The 23,455-nt window shown below is 52.7% G+C and overlaps 1 protein-coding gene across 5 annotated transcripts in view; it reads left to right on the forward strand.

Annotated features, from left to right (window-relative positions):
* zmiz1a (zinc finger, MIZ-type containing 1a) overlaps window positions 1–23,455 on the forward strand; it is a 147,933-nt gene that overhangs the window by 119,992 nt on the left and 4,486 nt on the right. The window contains exons 7-24 of one of the 5 annotated variants that reach the window (XM_035403904.1): window positions 411–446; window positions 12,102–12,237; window positions 13,451–13,565; window positions 15,010–15,227; window positions 15,956–16,154; window positions 16,591–16,881; window positions 17,326–17,508; window positions 17,713–17,787; window positions 18,202–18,364; window positions 18,463–18,604; window positions 18,804–19,014; window positions 19,303–19,408; window positions 20,084–20,244; window positions 20,352–20,419; window positions 20,656–20,724; window positions 20,879–21,123; window positions 21,263–21,426; window positions 23,071–23,325. In XM_035403904.1, the coding sequence (XP_035259795.1) occupies window positions 411–446; window positions 12,102–12,237; window positions 13,451–13,565; window positions 15,010–15,227; window positions 15,956–16,154; window positions 16,591–16,881; window positions 17,326–17,508; window positions 17,713–17,787; window positions 18,202–18,364; window positions 18,463–18,604; window positions 18,804–19,014; window positions 19,303–19,408; window positions 20,084–20,244; window positions 20,352–20,419; window positions 20,656–20,724; window positions 20,879–21,123; window positions 21,263–21,426; window positions 23,071–23,325 (2,837 nt within the window). The remainder of the gene's footprint in view (window positions 1–410; window positions 447–12,101; window positions 12,238–13,450; window positions 13,566–15,009; window positions 15,228–15,955; window positions 16,155–16,590; window positions 16,882–17,325; window positions 17,509–17,712; window positions 17,788–18,201; window positions 18,365–18,462; window positions 18,605–18,803; window positions 19,015–19,302; window positions 19,409–20,083; window positions 20,245–20,351; window positions 20,420–20,655; window positions 20,725–20,878; window positions 21,124–21,262; window positions 21,427–23,070; window positions 23,326–23,455) is intronic. The other 4 variants (XM_035403905.1, XM_035403909.1, XM_035403906.1 and 1 more) reach the window with 4 other exon arrangements.

The raw sequence follows: 23,455 nt of genomic DNA on the forward strand, positions 1-23,455 counted from the left end.
TGGAGTTTTGGCCACTTTAAAAGGCACACAGGGTTGTCCTATGAGGGTGGAACAAATCTGAGGGTGAGCATTTGGTTGGATGTTACGAGCGTTTATACAGAAGTATAGCCCTGTACTCGCCATTTCATTCGTCTGTCTGGTCAGTCCAGCTGAAAACCTTCCTGTGGCTCATTTTCAGAATCCTGACGGCTTCAGCTCTCAGTGCCATTTCATGCTCCGGGTCAGGCACACAGTACATGTTTAATGATGATTCTCAGGTTTTGTTTTCTTTAGAAAGCAGTGCCGTTTGAGTAAGTGAGCCCCCCCTCCCCCCTCCCCCCCCATGTTGGAGCTGGTGTCTGATGTGTCAGTGTAGAAGCTGAGCTCCAGCTTGCTGTGCTGCGTTACCAATGTTGAATTTGACCCCACAGAGACCACCTCCTGCAGGCGCTGTCAGACTGATTCAGGTACTCTTCTGTGTTCTCCTCCTGTGCAGTGCGGCTTGTGAAGTGCATCAGCACCGCACCCCCTGTCCCGCCATCGTCACGTCCATCCCTGTGACCTCATTTCCCCTCGACCCCCCCCCGAGCGGAGCGACCGTACATGTTTGCTGTAGATGTGTCCCAGGCCATGGGGAGGGGGGGTCTGTTCCATTGGCTGCTGAATGGTTGTCTGTTGCAAGCGCTGCAGAAGCATGGTTGTTTCTTTTGCCTATGTGTTTATTTTATTTATTTATTTATTTTATTTATTTATTTACCAACTTCCTGTTCTTTCTCAGCCATTAGTTAATAGACAGAAGACAGAAAACAACACAGGCCTCTGTTTATGCTGACTGCAACAAGCTGTGTCCTTCAAAGCAATTTGTGTATCGTAAGAAAGGGTTGTTTCTGCCTTTTCTTCCTGTTCTGAAACCGTATGAATGTATAGTTAATTTATTTTAGTGTCCAGACTCAGGAATCTGCTTATCCGTGGACGCGCGGACTTCCCCCTCGAAGCGGAGGTCAAAGAGCGTTGTCGTTGAATCAAACAGAGGCCTCGCTCATATCTGGCTTTACTTTGCTTATTGGTGGATGGATTTTGGGATGGGCTGTTTCTCTATATTTATGTGTGAGGGACGTGTGGCATGGATGCAGGAAGTTGGGCTTTGTGACAGAACGGGAAGCTTCTCTCCCCCTCCGGTATTGATCGTGGTTTAGTGCCGATAATACTGTGGCACATGTGATTAGGAACTCACTTCGCTCAGTAGAATAAGGACACAATGCATGGGCCATGTTCACTCTACGCTCTTAGCCTGACCCTCAGTCTCAGCCCCATTGTATCCACTCTTAATTAGCGCATCGTCACAGACGAGGGCTTTCAGAACCCCCCCCCCCCCCCTCCCCTTTGTTAGTAAGCGCCTGTTGCTCGGGGAAACAATCTGTCCGCCGTAAGAAGCATCTTTCATGTGGTGCTCTTTGATGGCATGGTGTCAGGAGCCCACAACATGACCCACCGCGCAACCACAGAATCCCTCCTGAAGGAGACACATGTACATTATTTATAGTTCCATTCAGGTGCATTGGTGGATTCTTCAGGAATATTTCTGTCTTTATGTCGCTGTGCTTACTCTAAGCATGAAGCTGAAGGCTTCATTTCACTGAAGCAGACGCTTGGCTTCTTCATTTCGCCTGCTAAACTGCTGCAGACAATGTGAAGATAAGGTGAGCAAGTTAATGCAGACGCTCCAGGTTTCAGTATTTAAACGAACATGCTGGGACGTTATCTTCCCCCAGATGACTGTCAGAAAGGCAGTATCCCTCCGTGCATCTGAAGTGTACTTCCCCTCTCTCTCTCTCTAGCATGTGCAGCACTTGTGAAGGCCATCGCTGAAATGAAGATGTAAAGATTTGATGTAAAGGTTTGGTCGGGGAGGGAGGATAGGCATTAACATACTGAAGACCGCGTTTGTGTTGGACTTGATTTATTTCTTTTTTTATTGATGTTTACAGTATGAAAGCACCGTGTGGGGAGAGAGCGCAGGGTGTTTGCACCTGCCTGCTCCTCAGGAGCGGAGTGTGGGCGGCTGCTTTTTTAAAGGAGGAAGTGACCGTGTGAGTGCCGGAGCAGACTGGCTCAGTGCTCTGCCCTCTGCTCTCGATGTGCCAACAGAGCTGCCAGAGAGAGATGTGCTTCAGTAGATGATCTAGAAGTACGATTTTGTTGGATAATTTGCACCGTTTAAATTATTTTGTCAGGTATGTTTTATGTACTGTGATACTTTTTGGCTCAAGTTTATCCTTTAACAGATTTTTAATATTTAAATAATATTTAGCCTATAGTGAATTACATTGGAGTTCTGCACTACATAGAACTACAACACACCTCTTTGCCTTTATTATAAAACCCTAAAATTATAAAATAATAAATGATTTTATTTTATAGCAGGGCTTTGCATTGTGGAACTTTGATGGCAGTTCTGCTTGGTTTGTCCTTTGTTTTTGACTTGGTTCCTTCTTGTGATAGATGGAGTGACCTGTAGAAATCAAGAGCTAATTGAACTGGAAAGTTATGGCAAGATATTTCTCCTGATTAACAAAAGTTTCCGTTAAGTGCCAACGGGTGGTTCATAGTTGTTTTAGTTGTGTTCATTCTTTAGCGATATGGGGATATTGCATTTTGTGATTTACAATGATATTTAGAAAGGTGAATTTGCCAGTCCAGTGATTGTTGTATTCTGTATTAAATCAGAAGATTGCACTGGTCATTTGCTAATGTATATATATTTATAAGGAGCATGAAAGCAGGTCCGCTGTAAATATGGGTGATGTGGTAAATGAGTTTGTGTTAAATTAACCGCATTCTCTGCTGTAGGGGCTGAGCTGAACAGGAAGTGCTGCTCTGTCTATTTTTAGCCCGTGGCAGTTTCGGCTTGTCATTCAGACACTCAGCCTTTGGTTTTGCAGCTCTTCCAAAATCCTGGGTCTTATAAGGTTTCCTTTTTAACTCAGCGTAACCCAGCGTGCTCCTTTTACCGTTACTTACAGAATATATTTGAAAATGTGAATTCTTGTCTTCTTGTGAAATAGCATATGGCTTGCATGATTTTGTTACATTTTTGTTTTGTTTTGTGATATTTGCACATTTATTTTTTATGAATGAATTTTAAACGTGCGAAAGTCGGGCCTTAGCTCTGAATCCACCGGCACTGGCTCCCAGCATGCACTGCTGCGCTCACAGAGACACACGTGCGTCTCGCTGCAGTCGCACCTGATTGGCTGAGCTGCAGCGCGGTCTTCATGGGATGGAGAAGGCAGGATCCTGTGGTCCTGTGGCCAGCAGGAGGCGCTGTTTGAGCCAGGCCTGCTCATGGCTCATAAAGCATGGCCAGTCAGTCCAGCTCTCCACACAGAGTCTAAGAGCCCGCTGACACGGCTCCAGCTTCTCCCTGGCTTCAGAGAGGGTGGGGAGGGGGGGTGTTAGGGAGGTGGGGCAGAGAGTGCATTATCCGCCCCGGCCCGGGAAACTGCTCTGCTTTAGTGCTGAAGCCACTCATCCAGAAAGGGCCTGTAACAAACAGCACACTGCGCAGTTCCCATAGCGCCCGTGCAGAGCGATCAGCGTCTGCGTGCGCTCTTCTGGCTCCCTGTCCTCCGCGGTGTTGAAGGAGAGGAAAACGCTCCTGTGTGTTTGGCTTCTCATACAGCTCCTTATCAACCTGTTTGCTTTCCTGAGAAAAAAAAAATCAGAAACAGAAACACAAGGGGTATACCTGTGCTGCTTTAGTCTGCCAGTCATCTGTGGGATTTTTCTGATGCTGATGTTTGCTGTCCATGGAAAAGGAACCCTTCCCATTCCCTTGTTTAAAATGTCACACATTTTAGTGACATGAGCCGGGTTCTCTACATGCATTTAACCTTTCCACTTTTAACCAATCAGTCAGATCTTTATGTGCTGCAGCACCCTGTACAGTGACCTTGCCCACGACAGAGCTTCACACAAACTGACTGTGCGAGGTTGTGTGAGGCTGTGTGAGGTTGTGTGAGGCTGTGTGAGGCTGTGTGAGGTTGTGTGAGGCTGTGTGAGGTTTTGTGAGGCTGTGTGAGGCTGTGTGAGGCTGTGTGAGGCTGTGTGAGGTTGTGTGAGGTTTTGTGAGGCTGTGTGAGGCTGTGTGAGGTTGTGTGAGGCTGTGTGAGGTTGTGTGAGGCTGTGTGAGGCTGTGTGAGGCTGTGTGAGGTTGTGTGAGGTTGTGTGAGGCTGTGTGAGGTTGTGTGAGGCTGTGTGAGGCTGTGTGAGGTTGTGTGAGGTTGTGTGAGGCTGTGTGAGGCTGTGTGAGGCTGTGTGAGGCTGTGTGAGGTTGTGTGAGGCTGTGCGAGGTTGTGTGAGGCTGTGTGAGGTTGTGTGAGGCTGTGTGAGGCTGTGTGAGGTTGTGTGAGGCTGTGCGAGGTTGTGTGAGGCTGTGTGAGGTTGTGTGAGGTTGTTATTTCTTAAGTGTAATTGCACACCCATTTTCACAGAGCGCTTGAGGCCTTTTGAAGCACGATTACTGGAGGTGGTCAGTTACTGTCAGTGCTGCTCTGAATGCAGGGCTGGCTGGAGGTGGTCAGTTACTGTCAGTGCTGCTCTGAATGCAGGGCTGGCTGGAGGTGGTCAGTTACTGTCTGTGCTGCTCTGAATGCAGAGCTGGCTGGAGGTGGTCAGTTACTGTCTGTGCTGCTCTGAATGCAGAGCTGGCTGGAGGTGGTCAGTTACTGTCAGTGCTGCTCTGAATGCAGAGCTGGCTGGAGGTGGTCAGTTGCAGTCAGTGCTGCTCTGAATGCAGAGCTGGCTGGAGGTGGTCAGTTACTGTCTGTGCTGCTCTGAATGCAGAGCTGGCTGGAGGTGGTCAGTTACTGTCAGTGCTGCTCTGAATGCAGGGCTGGCAGGAGGTGGTCAGTTACTGTCTGTGCTGCTCTGAATGCAGGGCTGGCTGGAGGTGGTCAGTTACTGTCAGTGCTGCTCTGAATGCAGGGCTGGCTGGAGGTGGTCAGTTACTGTCTGTGCTGCTCTGAATGCAGGGCTGGCTGGAGGTGGTCAGTTACTGTCTGTGCTGCTCTGAATGCAGGGCTGGCTGGAGGTGGTCAGTTACTGTCTGTGCTGCTCTGAATGCAGGGCTGGCTGGAGGTGGTCAGTTACTGTCTGTGCTGCTCTGAATGCAGGGTTGGCTGGAGGTGGTCAGTTACTGTCTGTGCTGCTCTGAATGCAGGGCTGGCTGGAGGTGGTCAGTTACCCTAACATGTTCAGCCTCTCTGGCTCATTCACGCACCCATGCCCGTCTTTGGCGCTGTGCGTATTTCGCCTCGGTTGATGGGGGTGCCACCTTATGTTTTTTTTTTCTTGGGCGCGCTTCTGGGTTAAAATGCGGTAGTTGTGTAGGGTAGTGGTTTTCGGTGGGGGGGCGGGGGGGGAACAGAAGGAAGCAGACATCAGAACAAACTGGCAGAGCTACGCACGATGGCTCCGCTTTATTCCCCTGCGTGACCACGCCGCATGCTGATTGGCTCTGTTTTTGGCGGGAGGGCTCCTGTTGGCGATTACGGCCGGGTTGGGGGGTTGGGGGGGTGGGGGGGGGGGGGGGGGGCAGCCGGGTTTGCTCGGGCTGGTGACACCACTTCCCGCTTTGAGCAGCTGGAGTCTTTGCTCGCCAGAGTGGCTGCTGGCTTGGTCAAATGGCACTCGTGGGGGGGGGGGGGGGGCATTGTCACCAGATGGCCTCGTGCCTAGGCGGGCGCTGGCGAGTGCCAGGCAGTGGGGCGGGGGGTAGGGGGGGGTGGTGGGTTGTTGATGAAAGAACAGGTGTCTGCTGGAGAGGGCCCGGCAGGGCGGGGGGGGGAGGGGAGTGGGGTCATGTGACAGCTCTGGGCGTCTGCCATACCTGCTGCCCCCACCTCCCCCAATCCCAGCCAGGGCACAGACAGTCTAAAGTGCAGAAGAGACTAAAGTGCAGCTGTGTCACTTCCCCTGGGACACTCTTCCAGTGGCGTTAGCGATGAGCCTGGGAGGCGTGGCTTCCAGTTTAGAAAAACAAGAATCAATTAAAAAAAGAGCCTTTTACAGAAATAACCTGATACGTAAAACTCAGGGCTGAGAACTTTGGGAGGAGAGTGTTCTGGTGTGTCTTCTTTAAGGGAGGAGGAGAAGACATCTACGGGGAGAAAATTGGATAACTGTCAAGTAACTGATACGGCTAATTTATCATGCCTCTCATGGGTGTTATGATACAAGGAGAAGGCTGAGGCTAAAGCAGACCAGCGAGCCGCCCAGTCTGTCCCCGCAGATGCATTACTGTTCTGCACGCTGGCTGACCATCACACATTACAGCTAAGGACCGTAATATCAATAAATCTGGGCCATGGGCTAGCCTCGGGAAAGGTCCACAGCACGAGCGTAAAGGTGAGGAGGGAGCACGCTTCTCATTCTCAAACCAGAGGAAGGCCGCTTTTATTGAAAAGGTCTTTTCCACATTATCTAAAGGTGTCCTTTCTGTCTTCTCCCGACTTTTATAAAAGAAGTCATTCTAAAAAGTATAATTACAGATGTGCACAGTAACTCAATACCTTACTGTGGGTAATTTCAGGAATGTTTAGTGAAGCATCGTGCTGGATGAAAGACTGTAAAACGGGGATTTTGGTGTGACACAGTGAAGTAAAACATAACCAGGTGCTCTTCCACGGGCAGGCGGTGAGGAAAGCAGCTGAAGGTGATTTATTCTGCGTAGGTGAGGTTTGAGCGGGCTTGGAGACGGGGGCCATGGAGTCGGACGCGTTTGTGGACCCGCGCTGAAGGGCTGCTGGAGCAGGGAGAAAAGCAGCAGGCCTTTTGTGTTCCTCTGGGGGGGGGGGGGCTGTGTACTGGGAGCAGGAGACATGCGGCGGGGGCATGAGAGAGAGGGGGGGGGGGAGGGAGAGAGTGAGCAAGCGAGGGAGAGAGAGAGAGAGCCTGTTTGCTGGTCCACTTTCCCTTCTGTTAGGGGAGATGTGAGGCGAGTGTGAGGGAGTAACAGCTCACCGCCCCTTTAAGAAGGCTTCCTCACTGGAAGCGGTGATTCACAGAGGCGATGAGCTGTTTCTAATGGTAGGGTAGAATAATTCCTCTAAGTAGTTTGGGCCGATCTGGTCCCTCCCTCTCTGCTGTCTGCTCGTCTCCCAGCTTCTCCGGCAGCTCGTTGGTTAACCCTTTGGGTGCCTCGTTGGTTAACCCTTCGGGTGCCTCGTTGGTTAACCCTTCGGGTGCCTCGTTGGTTAACCCTTTGGGTGCTGTGTAATGGTTTGTTTGTGAATTGAGGCGATGAGCACGATGCTGCAGTGATTGGAAAGAGGAGTAGCTGCTTATTGCTGGCGAGAGACTGAACAGGTGTAACAGGTTTTTCTTGTGTTATTGACCAGAGATGCCTGCATTTCCCATGTAAGAGCAGCCAAAGTTTTCAGGTCTGCTGTCTGCAAATGGCTTTCAGGGCCTGACAAAATACTGAACTGCTACCACAATGTGTTCAGTGCTTTCATAAATTTGTTGTAAATATGTAATGTTATAGAAATTCACGACGTCAGTTTTAGAATTTAAAGGAACACTTACTTTTAGGTTGGTGGAAAAGTGTGATGGATGCAAAGTTGAAACCATAATATTAAAGTTTGTTATATTGTGCTTTTTAAAATTATAACAAGGGTATTCTTTTCTTAATTGACTGACTTTTTCACAAGAGATATGACAGGATGGTCTGGTTGCAGCAGGAGAATTCTAGTCTCTTTAGTGACTAATGCTAATGCTGTATGTTAAAACAGGTCTTTTTCGACTGAAATATTTTAGTGAAATTGGGAAATATAAGGTTTTATTTGTGTCCTTCCCAGAGAAGTTAGCTTTTAAATCCTTATGAATAAATGACATCATTGCCCTTAGTCCAGAAGCTAGGTAGACATTTGCAGCTTCATAACTCTTCATGAGAGAGGAGTGAAAGTGTGTTTGCTGTCTCCGGTGTACTGGAACCTGCCTGTGGCGTGGAGCTCTGCTGGTTCTGCTTATGATAGCCCATCTCCACTGGGCTGCTTTTAGCTTGCTAAAGTATGTGTATTTTCATTTTAGCTGTAGAACAAAGAACATGGGATCATAAGGGAATTAATAAGCTCAGCTTTAATTATCACATATGAAAGAGATAAAGCTGGAGAGCCAAGGTCAGTGCCTGGGAGTAGAGAAAGTAATGTTTATTTAGGCTTGGGGAGATAGAGAGAGAATACAGCGCTGAATCAAAGAAAAGGCACTCGGGCGAGATTTACAGTTTACATACTTTGTCAAGATTTCAGGTTTTAGCATTTTGTGATTAATTTCTATCTGTTGTTTGCAGGGTGAATAAAGCGTTAGTCAGGAAGAAAACTACGTCAGAAAGTTCTGCAGTGATTATTCTTTGCAGTATTTTTAAATCCCAAGTTTAGGATTTTAAAAAGAATGTCTGCATTGGTTCAGGTCAGCGGAATCTTATCATCGGTCAGTCACTCAGGAGTGCTCTGCTTAGCGACGGGCCCTGGTCTGCGTTTGAGCGTTTGAGCGTGTGCAGCGTGTGCAGCGTGTGCAGGCGTGTGCAGCGTGTGCAGGCGTGTGTTCGCCGGGTCTGGAGCATCTTAAAAACGCATCGCAACGGGACGCACAAGATCAGAATATTTGTTGCCTCACTGAAGAATACGGCATTGGATAAACGAGTTAATGCATCATCTGGTGTGCTTACAGTTGGTCAGACCTGTCTGCTGCACAAAGTCATTTGCAGACGGGAGAAAGGGTGCCCCTGTCCCCTGAGCAGCGGGCCGATGTGGGGGAGGACCTCCCTGCCGGCTGGTGAAGGCGCTGCATGTGAGAGCCGTAGCGTGTTTGGTGGCGTGCTCGCTCTCGTGCGGGCGTGTGGGGCAGAGACAGACCGGTCCCGCGCACCGCGCTTCGTCTGGCGCGGCGGTGGAGCGCGGCGGCGCGTAGCCCCTAGCCGCGGTCCGTGGCGCTCTCCGTGACGCTCTCTGGGCTTGTACTTGCTCCTTTTACACCTTTGCGCTGCGGTAAGGGCAAAGAGACGAGCTGATCGGTCACGCTGCTCTGCACAGAGCCGCCTCCTGGCCGGCTGATCGATACTGCCGGAGCAGCAGCGCAGTCTGTCTCCTGACACCTGCCTCGGGAGGGGGGGGTGCGGGGTGGGGGGGGGGGGGGGGCGGGGTGGGGGGGCCCAGCTGCTTACTGTAGCTCTCCAGAGCTCGCTCTGAAACAGGGAGGGGAGGATGGTGAGCGAGCCAGGGAGGGAGGGGGGGGGGGGGAGAGAGACTGCTGGTGCCATCTGTACACGTCTTTTGTATTCTCCTCGTCTTAGCGTGCGGGCTGAAGCCTGTGTGTGCTCTGTGTTCAGATGAGAGGGGAGCGGTAGCTCAACACACACTCTCCAGACCCAGCACGCCATTCAGGCAAAATGACCACCCACCGTTAGCGTAGCCGCCCGTTCGGCTTGTCCGCCGTTTGCTGTTGCTGCTGCAGTTCTGTTAAACGGCCGTGGGAAATCACGCCGGAGTCGATGAGCGAGGAGGAGAGAGCCGGTGGCGTAAAACAGGAGCGTAGACCGCGCTAAAGAACGTGGGGTTTGGAATGGGCTGCTTGTGAAATGTGTTACAGTGACTGTAATCTTTCAATAAACACACCCTGCATGCCTAAATGTGCCAGAGCCATCTGATAAGTCAGAAGTGATTCGCCCCGCCGCGGGGGGCTGGGGGGGGGGCTGGCGCTTTGTTCGGCCGTATTGAGCGCGTCTCTGAAGGCGGCTGTGGACTGGAGGGGGAGTGGCAGCGCTCGTGCTCGCACTCACTAGAGGAACAGGACTGGAGCGCCGCGTCCCGCTTCGTGGCCATAGATCCTGGCAGCGGGGGCCGCAAGCTGTTATGACGGGGCCCCGGTTGTGACTAATACCCGATGTCTTTGTTCGCTCTGCCCATTCGCCCCATAAACCTGCTGTTTTCCGCTCGTTTTCCCTCCCTTCTTTAATCTCGTTTGCCTAAGTGTTTCACGTGCGGCCGCGCGCGGGAAAGGGCCCGAGCCGCTCGCGCTTAATGGCCGGTCCTTCATTTCACAGCGCACTGATCCCCACCCGCTGATCCCCACCCGCTGCTCCCGGGCTCTGGCCTGGCTGTACCGGCGGCAGCGGCTGTCTGAAAGAGCACTTTCCTTCACCCCCCCCCCCCCCCCCCAGTGGCTAGAATGTAAGTGCCAGCACTGTGAATCAGACGGGAGAGAGAGAGCGAGAGAGAGAGAGAGAGGGGTCGCTGCCCTCCGCAGTTATCAGATCCACTCTGTCTCGCTTTTTCACCAGGATAAAAAGCAGGAAAAGGAGTCTTTTGCAGCTGCCACATTGTTAAAGATGCACTGCGGATGAAAAGCGTGCGATTTGATCAAACGCTTTCTGGCAGCTCGGTTACCTAACCCAGCAGCAGTGTGGTGGAAGCGTAGGGCAAGAGCGCACCCTGCTGGCGAAGCGTACAAACAACACCTACAGCGTGTGGCTGCCAAATGACTTGGCTTTTTAAGTTCCTTAGACAACGGTGCCTTTTATTTCACTTGTTGCTTTCTTTAAAGTTGCTCATCAGTAATGAGTAATAACGTTGATTTCTTTTACTCAATGCTGAACCCGCCATGTTTACATGAAAAAACACATCAGGCGTAAATGACTCTGAACACTGAAACAGGTTGCAGATGTGTTTTTAAGCATTCATTTTCTTAGCTTGCCTCCACACGGGTTTACAAGCTTACCCACTCACAGAAGGATATTGTTCACACTTACCAATGGAAAAGAGAAAGTTATTTTGACGAATGATTGTGTTTTGGTCCTTATTTATTTTTGCTCTTTATTTATTCATTTGTGTTTTCCATGGTATTTCATCTTGTACAAGTGCTCCATTTCTTTGCCACCCCAGTTCAGGTGTTACATGCACACGTGTGTTAAAATGTTTTCCTCTTTATTTTAAGAATGACATGCAGAAGGTGATGTGTTTGAAGGCTTTTTTGGGATGGTGTTGATGAAAGGGTCTTTATAGCGTGTGGCGGAGAGTAAACCCTGAGTGTTCCAGTGCGGTCTGGTCCATGCCTGTGAGGAACGGCAGGCGTGTTTGGAACACAGCGCAGTGCATGGGGTGCAGCGGGACAGTCCTGGGTGGGGCAGGGGAAGCCTGACATGCTGCCAGGCTTGGTGGGGAGGTGTTATTTTTGTGGGGCTTGTATAAGCTGAAGACCCAGGGCCGGTGGGAAACTGACGTGAGCCTGTGTGTGTTTGGGGGTTTGTTTGAGGACAAGGCCGGGGTGTGTTTGGGGGTTTGTCTGAGCTGAAGACCCAGGGTCGGTGTTAGACTCACGAGTGCGTGTGTGTTTGCCCCCCCCAGCGCTCCTGTCCTCCTGGTGTGAGGAGCTGGGTCAGTGTTAGACTCACGTGTGTGTGTGTGTGTGTGTGTGTGTGTGTGTGTGTGTGTGTGTGTGTGTGTGTGTGTCCAGCGCTCCTGTCCTCCTAGTGTGAGGAGCTGGGTCGGTGTTAGACTCACGCGTGTGTGTGTGTGTGTGTGTGTGTGTGTGTGTGTGTGTGTGTCCAGCGCTCCTGTCCTCCTGGTGTGAGGAGCTGGGTCAGTGTTAGACTCACGTGTGTGTGTGTGTGTGTGTGTGTGTGTGTGTGTGTGTGTCCAGCGCTCCTGTCCTCCTGGTGTGAGGAGCTGGGTCGGTGTTAGACTCACGTGTGTGTGTGTGTGTGTGTGTGTGTGTGTGTCCAGCGCTCCTGTCCTCCTAGTGTGAGGAGCTGGGTCGGTGTTAGACTCACGCGTGTGTGTGTGTGTGTGTGTGTGTGTGTGTGTGTGTGTGTGTGTGTGTCCAGCGCTCCTGTCCTCCTGGTGTGAAGAGCTGGGTCGGTGTTAGACTCACGTGTGTGTGTGTGTGTGTGTGTGTGTGTCCAGCGCTCCTGTCCTCCTGGTGTGAGGAGCTGGGTCGGTGTTAGACTCACGTGTGTGTGTGTGTGTGTGTGTGTGTGTGTGTCCAGCGCTCCTGTCCTCCTGGTGTGAGGAGCTGGGTCGGTGTTAGACTCACGTGTGTGTGTGTGTGTGTGTGTGTGTCCCCAGCGCTCCTGTCCTCCTGGTGTGAGGAGCTGGGTCGTCTCCTCCTCCTGCGGCACCAGAAGAGTCGGCAGAGTGAGGCGCCGGGGAAGCTGCCCATGCAGCCGCCCATGAGCTCCATGAAGCCCTCGCTCTCCCACAGGTCAGTCTGCCTCTCTCCCTCAGGCCCCACCCCTTTCCCTCAGGCCTAGCCCCTCTCTTCCTCAGGCCCCACCTGCCTGCCCCTCTCCCTCTTCCACAGGTTCGTGTGTTCCTCTCTCCACAGGCCTCGCCCCTCTGTGTCCCTCTCTCCACCAGCCCCACCCCCCCTCTACCCCCCCAGGCCCTGCCCCTCTATCCCCACAGACCCCGCCCCTTTGTCCCCCAGGCCCCACCCCTTTATCCCACAGGCCACACCCCTTTGTCCCCACAGGCCCCGCCCCTCTGATGCCTGTCCCTCTCCCTCTTCCACAGGTCAGTGTCCCTCAGTCCTCCTCAGGCCCCACATCACTGAAACATCTGCTTTTACTTTCTTTGTGATTTCTGTGGTCACTAGTGTCCAGTTTTGAATTTAATACCCAACTGTCTGTTTGTGTCTCAAAATGGGCCTTAATTTCATGCTTGTCAGAAAGTAACACTGTGCTAACAAGAAAAATAAGTCAAATACTGGAAGGGAATAAGGTCCTAAAGAACAGTGAGAACTTGTTGGCCCTTGGTCTTGGGCCAAAGATAGCTGTGTTGTATTGTCAGCTCTCACTGGTCTGGTGAGCCTGGTTCACTGAAGTCATGTTTTCTGGAACGTTCTGTACTCAGTGGAGTGTTCTCTCTCTGAGCTGGACCCTGATTGGCTGCCAGAGGCACGTTAGTGAAGGTCTGTACCTTCACACACAATAAAAGAAACCCCTTCCATGTGGTAAACAGGGTGTTCTTCAGAGACGGAGTAAACATCCTCCCAGACGGCATCATTATAGAAATTGCTTTGCAAGTCTCCATTTGTAGTGCTCACGGTGTTTGGGGTTTTATCCGCGTTTTAGCGTAGAAGGCTGAGTTTGGGATGAGAAAGATGTTTATAGTTTGTTCCAAAGGCAGAATGTGATGATTTTTTTTCTCAAATGAAATTAATTTCATATACAAAACAAAACTAGGTGTAGTAGGTCTCATGCTGAAATATGAAACTGTGTGTTTATGGATATAGATGAGGTCATAAAGGAGTGGGCAGAAGGTTAAATTTCTTCTCAAAAACATCTTAACTGCTTTTTAACCACTATGGATGCTGAATGTATTGTTTACCTGCTGAGTGCACCTCTTAGCCATAATAAAAGTCATCGTTTGTCGTTGTCAGTGTGCTAATATCTGTGCTTTCTTCATTAATGCAGTGATGGCCCCTTTCCATACGATTCCGTTCCCTGGCAACAGAACACCAATCAGCCACCGGGTTCCTTATCAGTGGTGACCACGGTGTGGGGAGTGACCAACACATCGCAAAGTCAGGTGAGATCAGTGATTCGCGCAGACGCTCATTTCCATGCTCGTATCACAGCACGCTATATGTGACATTTAATGAGTTATTCACACGTATCATTTTACGTATCATAACGTATCATTCACCCCGTTCAGGTCCGGCTGTTTAGCACGGTTCGGTCTGTGTTTTTGTGTTGTCTGACAGTTTGGGGAGGCACTGACTGAGAACAGTCCCGATTACACACTGAGCTCCGAACACACTGAGCTCCAAACACGCTGAGCTCCCAACACACTGAGCTCCCAACACGCTGAGCTCCCAACACACTGAGCTCCAAACACGCTGAGCTCCCAACACGCTGAGGTCCCAACACACTGAGCTCCCAACACGCTGAGGTCCCAACACGCTGAGCTCCAAACACGCTGAGCTCCAAACACGCTGAGCTCCCAACACGCTGAGCTCCCAACACACTGAGCTCCAAACACGCTGAGCTCCAAACACGCTGAGCTCCCAACACGCTGAGCTCCAAACACGCTGAGCTCCCAACACGCTGAGCTCCAAACACGCTGAGCTCCAAACACGCTGAGCTCCCAACACGCTGAGCTCCAAACACGCTGAGCTCCCAACACGCTGAGCTCCCAACACACTGAGCTCCAAACACGCTGAGCTCCAAACACGCTGAGCTCCCAACACGCTGAGCTCCAAACACGCTGAGCTCCCAACACGCTGAGCTCCAAACACGCTGAGCTCCAAACACGCTGAGCTCCCAACACGCTGAGCTCCAAACACGCTGAGCTCCCAACACGCTGAGCTCCCAACACGCTGAGCTCCCAACACACTGAGCTCCAAACACGCTGAGCTCCAAACAGAAGGCTGTAAACATTCCCACTGTGCGGTGTCTCTGCTCCACCTACAGGATCGTGACTAATCCGCCATGTTTCTACAGCCCAGGCTCTTTGTCTGTCCTAAAGAAAGAAACGCCTTTTCTGTGGAAAACCAGCGAGGAGCAGACACAAAACATGCGCTGTCTGTGATTGGCTGGCTGTGTTCACACCCCACCGTTGGCCAGCTTAGTCCTAACCAGGGCTACTGTTACACATTCCTGTCCGAGGCGCTCATGTGATGATGTCACCGCCCGAGCATGCACAAACAGGCTTCCTTAGGCCTCTGAGGGGTGGGAAGTGACATCATCAAACCGTTAGAGTCCAAACGGTGTTTTGACAAGCCTCTGTGAAGGCTGACTTAGATGTTGTCAGTGAAGTTGTTATCATTCAGTCAGAGCACATGACCTTATCTAGGTCAACTTCCATTATATAGAAACCCAATAAACCAAATTAATTCTAATACAGATGGGTGGAATGCAATAATAATTCCATATATAACTATGTGTAGCTCACTGGTAGATCACAGATGATCGGAAACAGAGACGATAGTTTGTCCCTTCTCAGACTGTTGATTGCTTTGGACTGGATGCAGGTTTTGGGCAACCCAATGGCCAACGCCAACAACCCCATGAACCCCGGCGGTAACCCCATGGCGTCGGGCATGTCCGGGAGCAACCCCGGCATCTCCTCGCCCCAGTTCCCCGGCCAGCAGCAGCAGTTCCCGGCCAAAGGGGGCTCCAGCCAGCCCTACATGCAGCAGGGCATGTACGGCAGGCCAGGATACCCTGGGGGAGGGGGCTTCGGAGGGAGGTGAGAGAGTGTGTGTGTGTGTGTGTTCATGTGTGTGTGTGTGTTTGAGACAGAGTGAGAGAGTGTGTGTGTGTGTGTGCGTGTGTGTGTGTGTGAATGTGTGTGTGTGTGTGAGACAGAGTGAGAGAGTGTGTGTGTGTGCGCGTGTGTGTGTGTGTGAATGTGTGTGTGAGAGAGTGTGTGTGTGAGAGAGAGAGAGAGAGTGTGTGTGTGTGTGAGAGAGAGACTGTGTGTGAGTGTGAGAGAGAGTGTGTGAGTGTCAGCTGCATTTGACCATGCTCAGGTCCCAATGGAGAGATTGTCTGCCGTTCTGTGTTCTGTCTGAGCAGTGAGCAGTCAGGAGCAGTACAGGTGATGAACCGTTAGCATTTCGTTTTTAATTTGAGGAAACATTAAGGTCAGCGTGTCTCCTAGGCCAGTGTTGCCCCCTACAGTTCATTTATGGGGCTGCAGTAGCTGCATTGTTTTTCCATGCTGGAGTCACGCAGCGTAAGCAGGTCCACTTATTGATCAACACGGCAGCTCTTACCCAGAGAGAAACTGGCAATGCTACATTAAACTGAGCCAAGCTGAGAGACTGCGTAATACAGAGGACCCATGTGGGGATGCAGTGGGAAACGCACTGTTAGTTACATCAGGCAATGCGTGTGTTCATTTATTAAACCTGTTCGAGAATTCCCCCTGGTGTGGGAGGAGTGTAAGTCATGTGACCTCCCCATCCCATACAGTTACCCAGGAGGTCCGAATCCGCCAGGGGGCATGGGCATGCCCCCCCACTCCCGGACCCCCGCCGACTTCACCCAGCCCGCTGCTGCCGCCGCCGCCGCTGCCGTTGCTGCCGCCGCCGCCACGGCGACTGCCACGGCAACGGCCACCGTCGCCGCCCTGCAGGAGACGCAGAACAAAGACATGAACCAGTACGGCCCGGTATGAGCCCGCCGCCGAGCCACCCGCCACCCGCCACCTCGTCCCGCCCAGCCGCCGAGCCTCCCGCCACCCCGCCCGCCCCCGCCGCTCGCTCACCCGCTCGCCCACTGCGCTGCTCTCGTCTGCTCTTCTGTTTGCACCCTGCTGTTGGGCCCCGCCCCCTTTCCCTTTCTCCCTCTGATTGGCTGGGGTGGCCTGGACGTTCCTGACTCGCCAAGTTCGGCCGAGCGTCGCTCTCGAGCGGCTTGTGGAACGCCAGCTCGGCGCTCTTTGCTGGCTGCTGTTATTGGCTGTGCTTTAAATCGCGGTGAAGCGAGAGGTCGCGTGGAGGTCACGGGGAGGTCGCAGGTCGGCCCCGGCCTCTGCCCCCCCCTCGCCCCCCCCCAGCTCCAGGCCGCTCGGCGAGCGCTAACGCAGCCTGCCTTCTCTCTTACAGATGTCTTCCTCTTTCCAGATGGGTCAAGGCCAGGCCTACAGCAGCCAGTTCCTGAGCCAGCAGGGCCCCCGCGGCCCCCCCTCGCTCCCGGCCAGCATGAACCCCGGCGGCATGGGGTCCGGGATGACCCCCTCGGGCATGAGCGGGCCCCCCATGGGCCTGGGCCAGCCCCGCGCCCCCGGCATGAACCCCTTTGGGAGCCACGGCCAGAGGATGCCCCAGCAGAACTACCCCGGCCCCCGGGCACAGGCCATGGGCATGCAGGCGCTGAAGAGGTCTTACCCCGGGGAGGTCCGTACCCCCCCGACACACCTGCAACACACACGGGGGGGTTACCTGGGGGTTACCTGAGCGCTGAACCGTGCCCTGACCCCTGGCCTCAGGCTGGTTCAGCTGCTGCTGTGTAACTGTGGGCAGTAGGCCCGCCCATTCTGATTTTATTAGAAAAGTGTGAAAACTGTGAGAACTACATTCAATCAATATTTGTCCTTAAGCTTGACTTACAAATGAATGCAAATGTACTTCTCTCAGTGCAAACACATTTTTTACAACAGGGATCTTGCCAAGCTGTTCAATAATAGAAGAATAAAATGAAAAGAACTGAACTAAAACTTAACTTTGACTGTATTGAACTCCCAATGCAATTGTTAATGTGGAAAACATTGACTGAATCCAGGCCATAATCTTGACTCTTTTGCTAACCTGGTTCTTTGGTCCTGTTTCTGTGGCCGTTAGCCTAATTATGGAGGGCAGCAGTATGGACCAAACAGCCAGTTTCCCAACCAGCAAGGGCAGTACCCCACCCCGAACCCCCCCAGACCCCTGCCGTCCCCTAACTACGCTGGGCAGAGGGTGCCGGGCCAGCAGGGGGCAGGCCAGTACCCCCCACCGAGTGTGGCCATGGGCCAGTATTACAAGGTGAGCGTCCCCCACAGTACCATACCATGCAACTTACAGTATCATACCTTACAGTCCCATACCGTGAAACTTACAGTACCATACCATGCAACTTACAGTATCATACCTTACAGTCCGATACCGTGAAACTTACAGTACCATACCATGCACAACCTTACCACCAACGCTAACCACTGTGCAATTTTTTTTCTTGTCATTATACAGCAAGATCCCTTCAATGGACAGAGCAACAACTTCTCTGGGAGTGGGTATTCCTACAACCAAGGCAACATTAACGGGGTACGCCTTTTCCACTAAAGTAGTGCTTTCCACTTGATCTGTTTGTGCAGTGGTTTATAGCGATCCAATCCCCGGGGGGTTATGGGATACCCTCCCGGGGTGTTATGGGATATCCTCCCGGGGATTATGGGATACCCTCCCGGGGTGTTATGGGATACCCTCCCGGGGATTATGAGATACCCTCCCGGGGTGTTATGGGATACCCTCCCGGGGATTATGGGATATCCTCCTGGGGGGTTATGGGATGCCCTCCTAGGGGATTATGGGATACCCTCCCAGGGGGTTATGGGATACCCTCCCGGGGATTATGGGATACCCTCCTGGGGGGTTATGGGATGCCCTCCCAGGGGGTTATGGGATACCCTCTCGGGGTTTATGGTCTCTAACACTTTGTGCTCTTCTCCCCGCCCGCAGCCTCCGCGGCCCGGTAACTACCCCCACTCGCCCGTCCCGGGAAACCCCACGCCCCCCATGACCCCCAGCAATATTCCGCCCTACCTGTCCCCCAACCAGGATGTCAAGCCCCCGTTCCCTCCAGAAATCAAACCAAACATCAGCGCCCTCCCCCCTCCTCCAAGTGAGTTTCCTTCCTGTGAGAATGAGAAGCCGCGTTGCTGTCGCTCCGCTGGCACGGCGGGGAAAGCTCACGCCCTCTCCCCCTCTCCGCTCTCTCAGCCAATCCCAGCGAGGAGCTGCGGCTGACCTTCCCGGTGCGGGACGGGGTGGTGCTGGAGCCCTTCCGCCTGGAGCACAACCTGGCCGTCAGCAACCACGTCTTCCACCTGCGCCAGGCCGTGCACCAGACGCTCATGTGGAGGTGAGCCGCGTGCGTCCGAGCCGCTAGCACTCTGCTGATAATATCCTTCTTATTAGTGCTGGTGTACTGTGCGGGTAATAGGCGCTGGTGTACTGTGCGGGTAATAGGTGCTGGTGTACTGTGCGGGTAATAGGCGCTGGTGTACTGTGCAGGTAATAGGTGCTGGTGGTTTGACTCGCGGTGGTTTTGTGGGGCGCAGGTCTGACCTGGAGCTGCAGTTTAAGTGCTATCACCATGAGGACCGGCAGATGAACACAAACTGGCCGGCGTCGGTGCAGGTCAGCGTCAACGCCACGCCCCTCACCATCGAGCGCGGCGACAACAAGACTTCCCACAAGCCCCTTCACCTGAAGCACGTGTGCCAGCCGGGGAGGAACACCATCCAGATCACCGTCACCGCCTGCTGCTGCGTGAGTCCCGCCCCCTCTCCCACACACAGCCAATCAGAGCACAGCTACAGCCTTCTGCTGCATGAGTCCCGCCCCCTCTCCCACACACAGCCAATAAGATCACAGCTACAGCCTGCTGCTGCGTGAGTCCCGCCCCCACTCACACACAGCCAATCAGAGCACAGTTACAGCCTGCTGCTGTGCTGAGGGTTATTGTCAGACACACGGAGGTGTACTACGGAGTGTAACGCGCTCAAGGGTGTGCGGAGTGTAACGCGCTGGTCGCTCTGTCCCCCCCCCCCCCCACAGTCGCACCTGTTCGTGCTGCAGCTGGTGCACAGGCCGTCGGTGCGCTCCGTGCTGCAGGGGCTGCTGAAGAAGAGGCTGCTGCCCGCCGAGCACTGCATCACCAAAGGTGAGCGCGCCCTTCAGCCCCGACACCACTTCCTGTCTGAACCACTTCATGTCAAAGTCACTTCCTGTCAAAGCAACTTCCTGTCAGGGAGAAACTTCCAAAAGGGCACTGGTGTTGGTTATTGCACAAGTATGGCAGACGTGCAAGCCATGAAAAAATAGCTGAGCAACCTTCATTCCGTGGAATGGCCGGACGGCCTGTCTGTTTATGTTCTGCAAGACAGGACATGGAATGTGTGGGTAGTCCACCAAACAGACGGGCAGCAAACAGACAGGCAGTGGCTGTGGATAATGCGATTCGGTGTGCAGCCAGTCTGGTCTCCATTGGCAACCTGGCACAACCACTGCCCTGCTTAGCACCATGAAACAATGAACAGACGAGTTGTTCTTGTTTGGTGTGATACAGAGGGCTCAGCTCACTCCTGTGTGAAACACGCTGGTGCTCTTCACCGCCCTACAGATGGGAACATAGCCTGCAGTTTCTTGGCCAAAACCATTACCTGATTTATGAAGTGAGCCAGTCTTTGTTTTAAGTTGTTTTGAAATGTTTGGTGTGTTTGTGTCCGACCCAACGCTTTGGTCGGTTGGGTAGTTGTTTTTAAAGGCCCCCCATGGTTGCGTTTTTCCGGACACATTTTTCCACGTTGTCTCTCAATCCCGTCTTTCCCGTCTTCAGTCAAGAGGAACTTCAGCAGCGTAGCGGCGTCCTCCGGGAACGCCACGCTAAACGGCGAAGACGGCGTGGAGCAGACGGCCATCAAGGTGTCCTTGAAGTGTCCCATCACCTTCCGGCGAATCCAGCTTCCTGCGAGAGGCCACGACTGTAAACACGTGCAGGCGAGTCCGAGCTTCCTCTCAGACGAGCTTCCTGTCTGGGCCTCAGAACCGCGTGAACACTTCGCTGGCCTGTTCTGATACGCTGTCTGTGTCCGTTTCCCCCTCAGTGCTTCGATCTGGAATCCTATTTGCAGCTGAACTGTGAGCGGGGAACGTGGCGATGTCCTGTATGCAAGTAAGAAGAAATGTCCAAGTGTTCTCTTCAGGGCGAAACTTTGCATTTCCATTTTTATACACAAAACAGGTCTGTTTCCATAGTAATCAGATCAAACAGGTCTGTTTCCATAGTAATCAGATCAAACAGGTCTGTTTCCGTAGTAATCAAATGCGTGAGGGTGGAATTTGCGATGTCACGCCTGAACAATCCGAGCTCTTCTCAGTCTTCTCTAAGTCCCCTGTCTCTCCCCACAGTAAAACGGCGTTGTTAGAGGGCCTGGAGGTGGACCAGTACATGTGGGGCATCCTGAATGCCATCCAGAAGTAAGTTCTCCGCTTTTCAGAAACCGCTCCAGAGATTTCTCCCACCATTGCTGTCTGTAGTGTCTCACCACACGGAGTAACTTTAAAGAAACTACAGTCTGAGCACCTGGGATCAGGTATCATGTAGTAATTTGGTTGTGTTTCTTTTTCTCAGTTCGGAGTTTGAGGAAGTCACCATCGACCCGACGTGTAGTTGGCGGCCGGTGGCGATAAAGTCGGACATTCACATTAAGGAGGACCCGGACGGACCAATGGCCAAGAGGTTTAAGACCATGAGCCCGAGCCAGATGATCATGCCCAACGTCATGGAGATGATTGCACAGCTTGGGCCTGGACCCTCCCCCTACTCGTCCATGCCCCCCCCACCGGGGGGAAACAGCAGTGAATATGGCAACCAAGGTACGGGGCGGCTTATTAGAGACGCTGTTAAATATGATTCACGCTTTTAACACGGTTAGCTCTCCTCGTATTCGTATGTGAAAGACTGCAGGTGCTTTTTCTATTGTGTTTTGACCATGGCTTTGTTTTTGTGCGCTAGGCAACAGTTACCAGGGCCACGGAAACTTTGACTTCCCACACAGTAACCCCGGCGGCACTTCCATGAACGACTTCATGCACGGACCCCAGCTGTCCCACCCCCCCGACATGCCCAGCAGCCTCATGGCCTCGGACAAGCAGCTCAACCACAACATGGCCGACACTGTAAGTCAACCTCCAGCTAGCGGAGTGCAGGCCAGCTCCGTAACAGCAGTACCCAGGTCCTCCCGTTACGGTACGCTCTGCTCTGTGATGCTACAGGGCTACTGAAGCCGTTAAAGCAGTTAACTCACCTCATCTGGTCTGTCGGGTCAGAACTGGCTGAATCTGGTCTGTCTGGTCAGAACTGGCTGAATCTGGTCTGTCGGGTCAGAACTGGCTGAATCTGGTCTGTCGGCTTATAACTGGCTGAATCTGGTCTGTCGGCTCAGAACCAGCGGAGCTCGTAGGGTGAAGGTAAAAAGCAGGACACCCTGCGGCTCTCCAGGACCAGGTTTGATTGGCCCTCCTGTAAGAGGTTCTGACCCACTTAACTCAGTCCTTCACGGCTGTAACGAGGTGATTATACTGCACCATTCAGGCCTAGCTTTAATTTAGCGTGCAGAGATGCACCATAATGGAGCTAAACAGACTGCTAATAGGCTGTAAGTAGCTCATTCCTAAACAGGCCCAGTTGTGCAGGTAATTACAGCAGTGAACTGATGGAATAAACAGCTTGTTTGTCTCGCCCACGGTGCAGCGCTGGTTTGAGCTAACAGGTTTGACCATATCCCTCTCTGCCGAATGCAAACTGAAAGCCGCCACCATCGGTGGGAAATCTCCCTTGGAGTTCATTTCTCTCCACTGTGTGTAATTCGCTTTAATGGTTGTCCTTTTACATTTGCCAGCAGAGGAGGATAGTACTTTAAAAAAAATAATGAAGTTCCAATTGTAGGTTGGGAGGTGGGAGGGTTGAGTTGGTTGGTTGAGTTGGTTTGTTGACTGGTTGGTTGGCTGGATGTTTGGTTGGTTGAGTTGGTTGGTTGTTTGTTTGGTTGAGTTGGTTGGCTGGTTGAGTGGGTTGGTTGGCTGAGTTGGTTGGTTGGTTGATTGAGTAGGATGAGTTGATTGGTTGGTTGAGTTGGATGGGACGGTTGGTCGTTTGGTTGAGTTAGTTGTTTGGTAGAGCTGGTTGGTTGGTTGAGTTGGTTGGTTGGCTGGTTTGCTGGTTGGTTGTTCGGTTGAGATGCTTGTTCGGTTGGTTGAGTTGGATGATTGTTCGGATGGTTGAGCCGATTGGTTGGTTGGCTGGTTTGCCGATTGGTTGGTTGGTTGGTTGGTTGAGGTGGTTGTTCGGCTGGTTGAGTTGGATGATTGTTGGGTTGGTTGAGTCGGTTGGTTGGTTGGTTGGTTGGCTGGTTTGCCGATTGGTTGGTTGGTTGGTTGGTTGAGATGGTTGTTCGGTTGGTTGAGTTGGATGATTGTTCGGTTGGTTGAGTTGGATGATTATTTGGTTGGTTGGTTGGTTGGCTGGTTTGCCGATTGGTTGGTTGGTTGGTTGGTTGAGATGGTTGTTCGGTTGGTTGAGTTGGATGATTGTTGGGTTGGTTGAGTGGGTTGGTTGGTTGTTGTTTTTGGGGAGCGGGACAGGTCCAGTGAGCTTGGATGATTGCTGGGTTGGTTGAGTGGGTTGGTTGGTTGTTGTTTTTGGGGAGCGGGACAGGTCCGGTGAGCGTCGCGGTTGCTCTCGTCGCTCCCCCAGGCAAGGCGGTCGGCTGCATCCTCGCACGGCCTCACTCTCTCTCTTCTCCTGCCTCTCCTCCTTCGCAGATGCCTCATCCTGTCAGCACTGATCAGTCCCATAGCTCCATGCCGCCGAGCTTGCACGCGCCTCCTCACCCCAGCAGCCAATCAGGGCAGCCATTACATCACAGCGGTCCTCCTCCGCCCCCACGCCAGCCCCCGCCTCCACAGCCTGGTTCTAACAGCCATCCGCACAGCGACCTGACCTTTAACCCCTCTTCCGCCTTAGAGGGTCAGGCCGGGGGGCCGGTAGCCCCCGAAATGCCGGAGCCCTCCTTGGATGTAAGTGCACACGGTGCTCTGGCACCCCCGCCCCAGACGGGCCCTAATCAGCGCGTGGTGTGTCCCCCCTCCCGCCCCGCCCCCCCAAAGTCTCATTGCATCGCTCGGCACCTGGGCTGTTACCTGCCAG

Source organism: Anguilla anguilla, chromosome 2, assembly GCF_013347855.1.
Source record: "Anguilla anguilla isolate fAngAng1 chromosome 2, fAngAng1.pri, whole genome shotgun sequence".
NCBI classification, from domain to species: domain Eukaryota; kingdom Metazoa; phylum Chordata; class Actinopteri; order Anguilliformes; family Anguillidae; genus Anguilla; species Anguilla anguilla.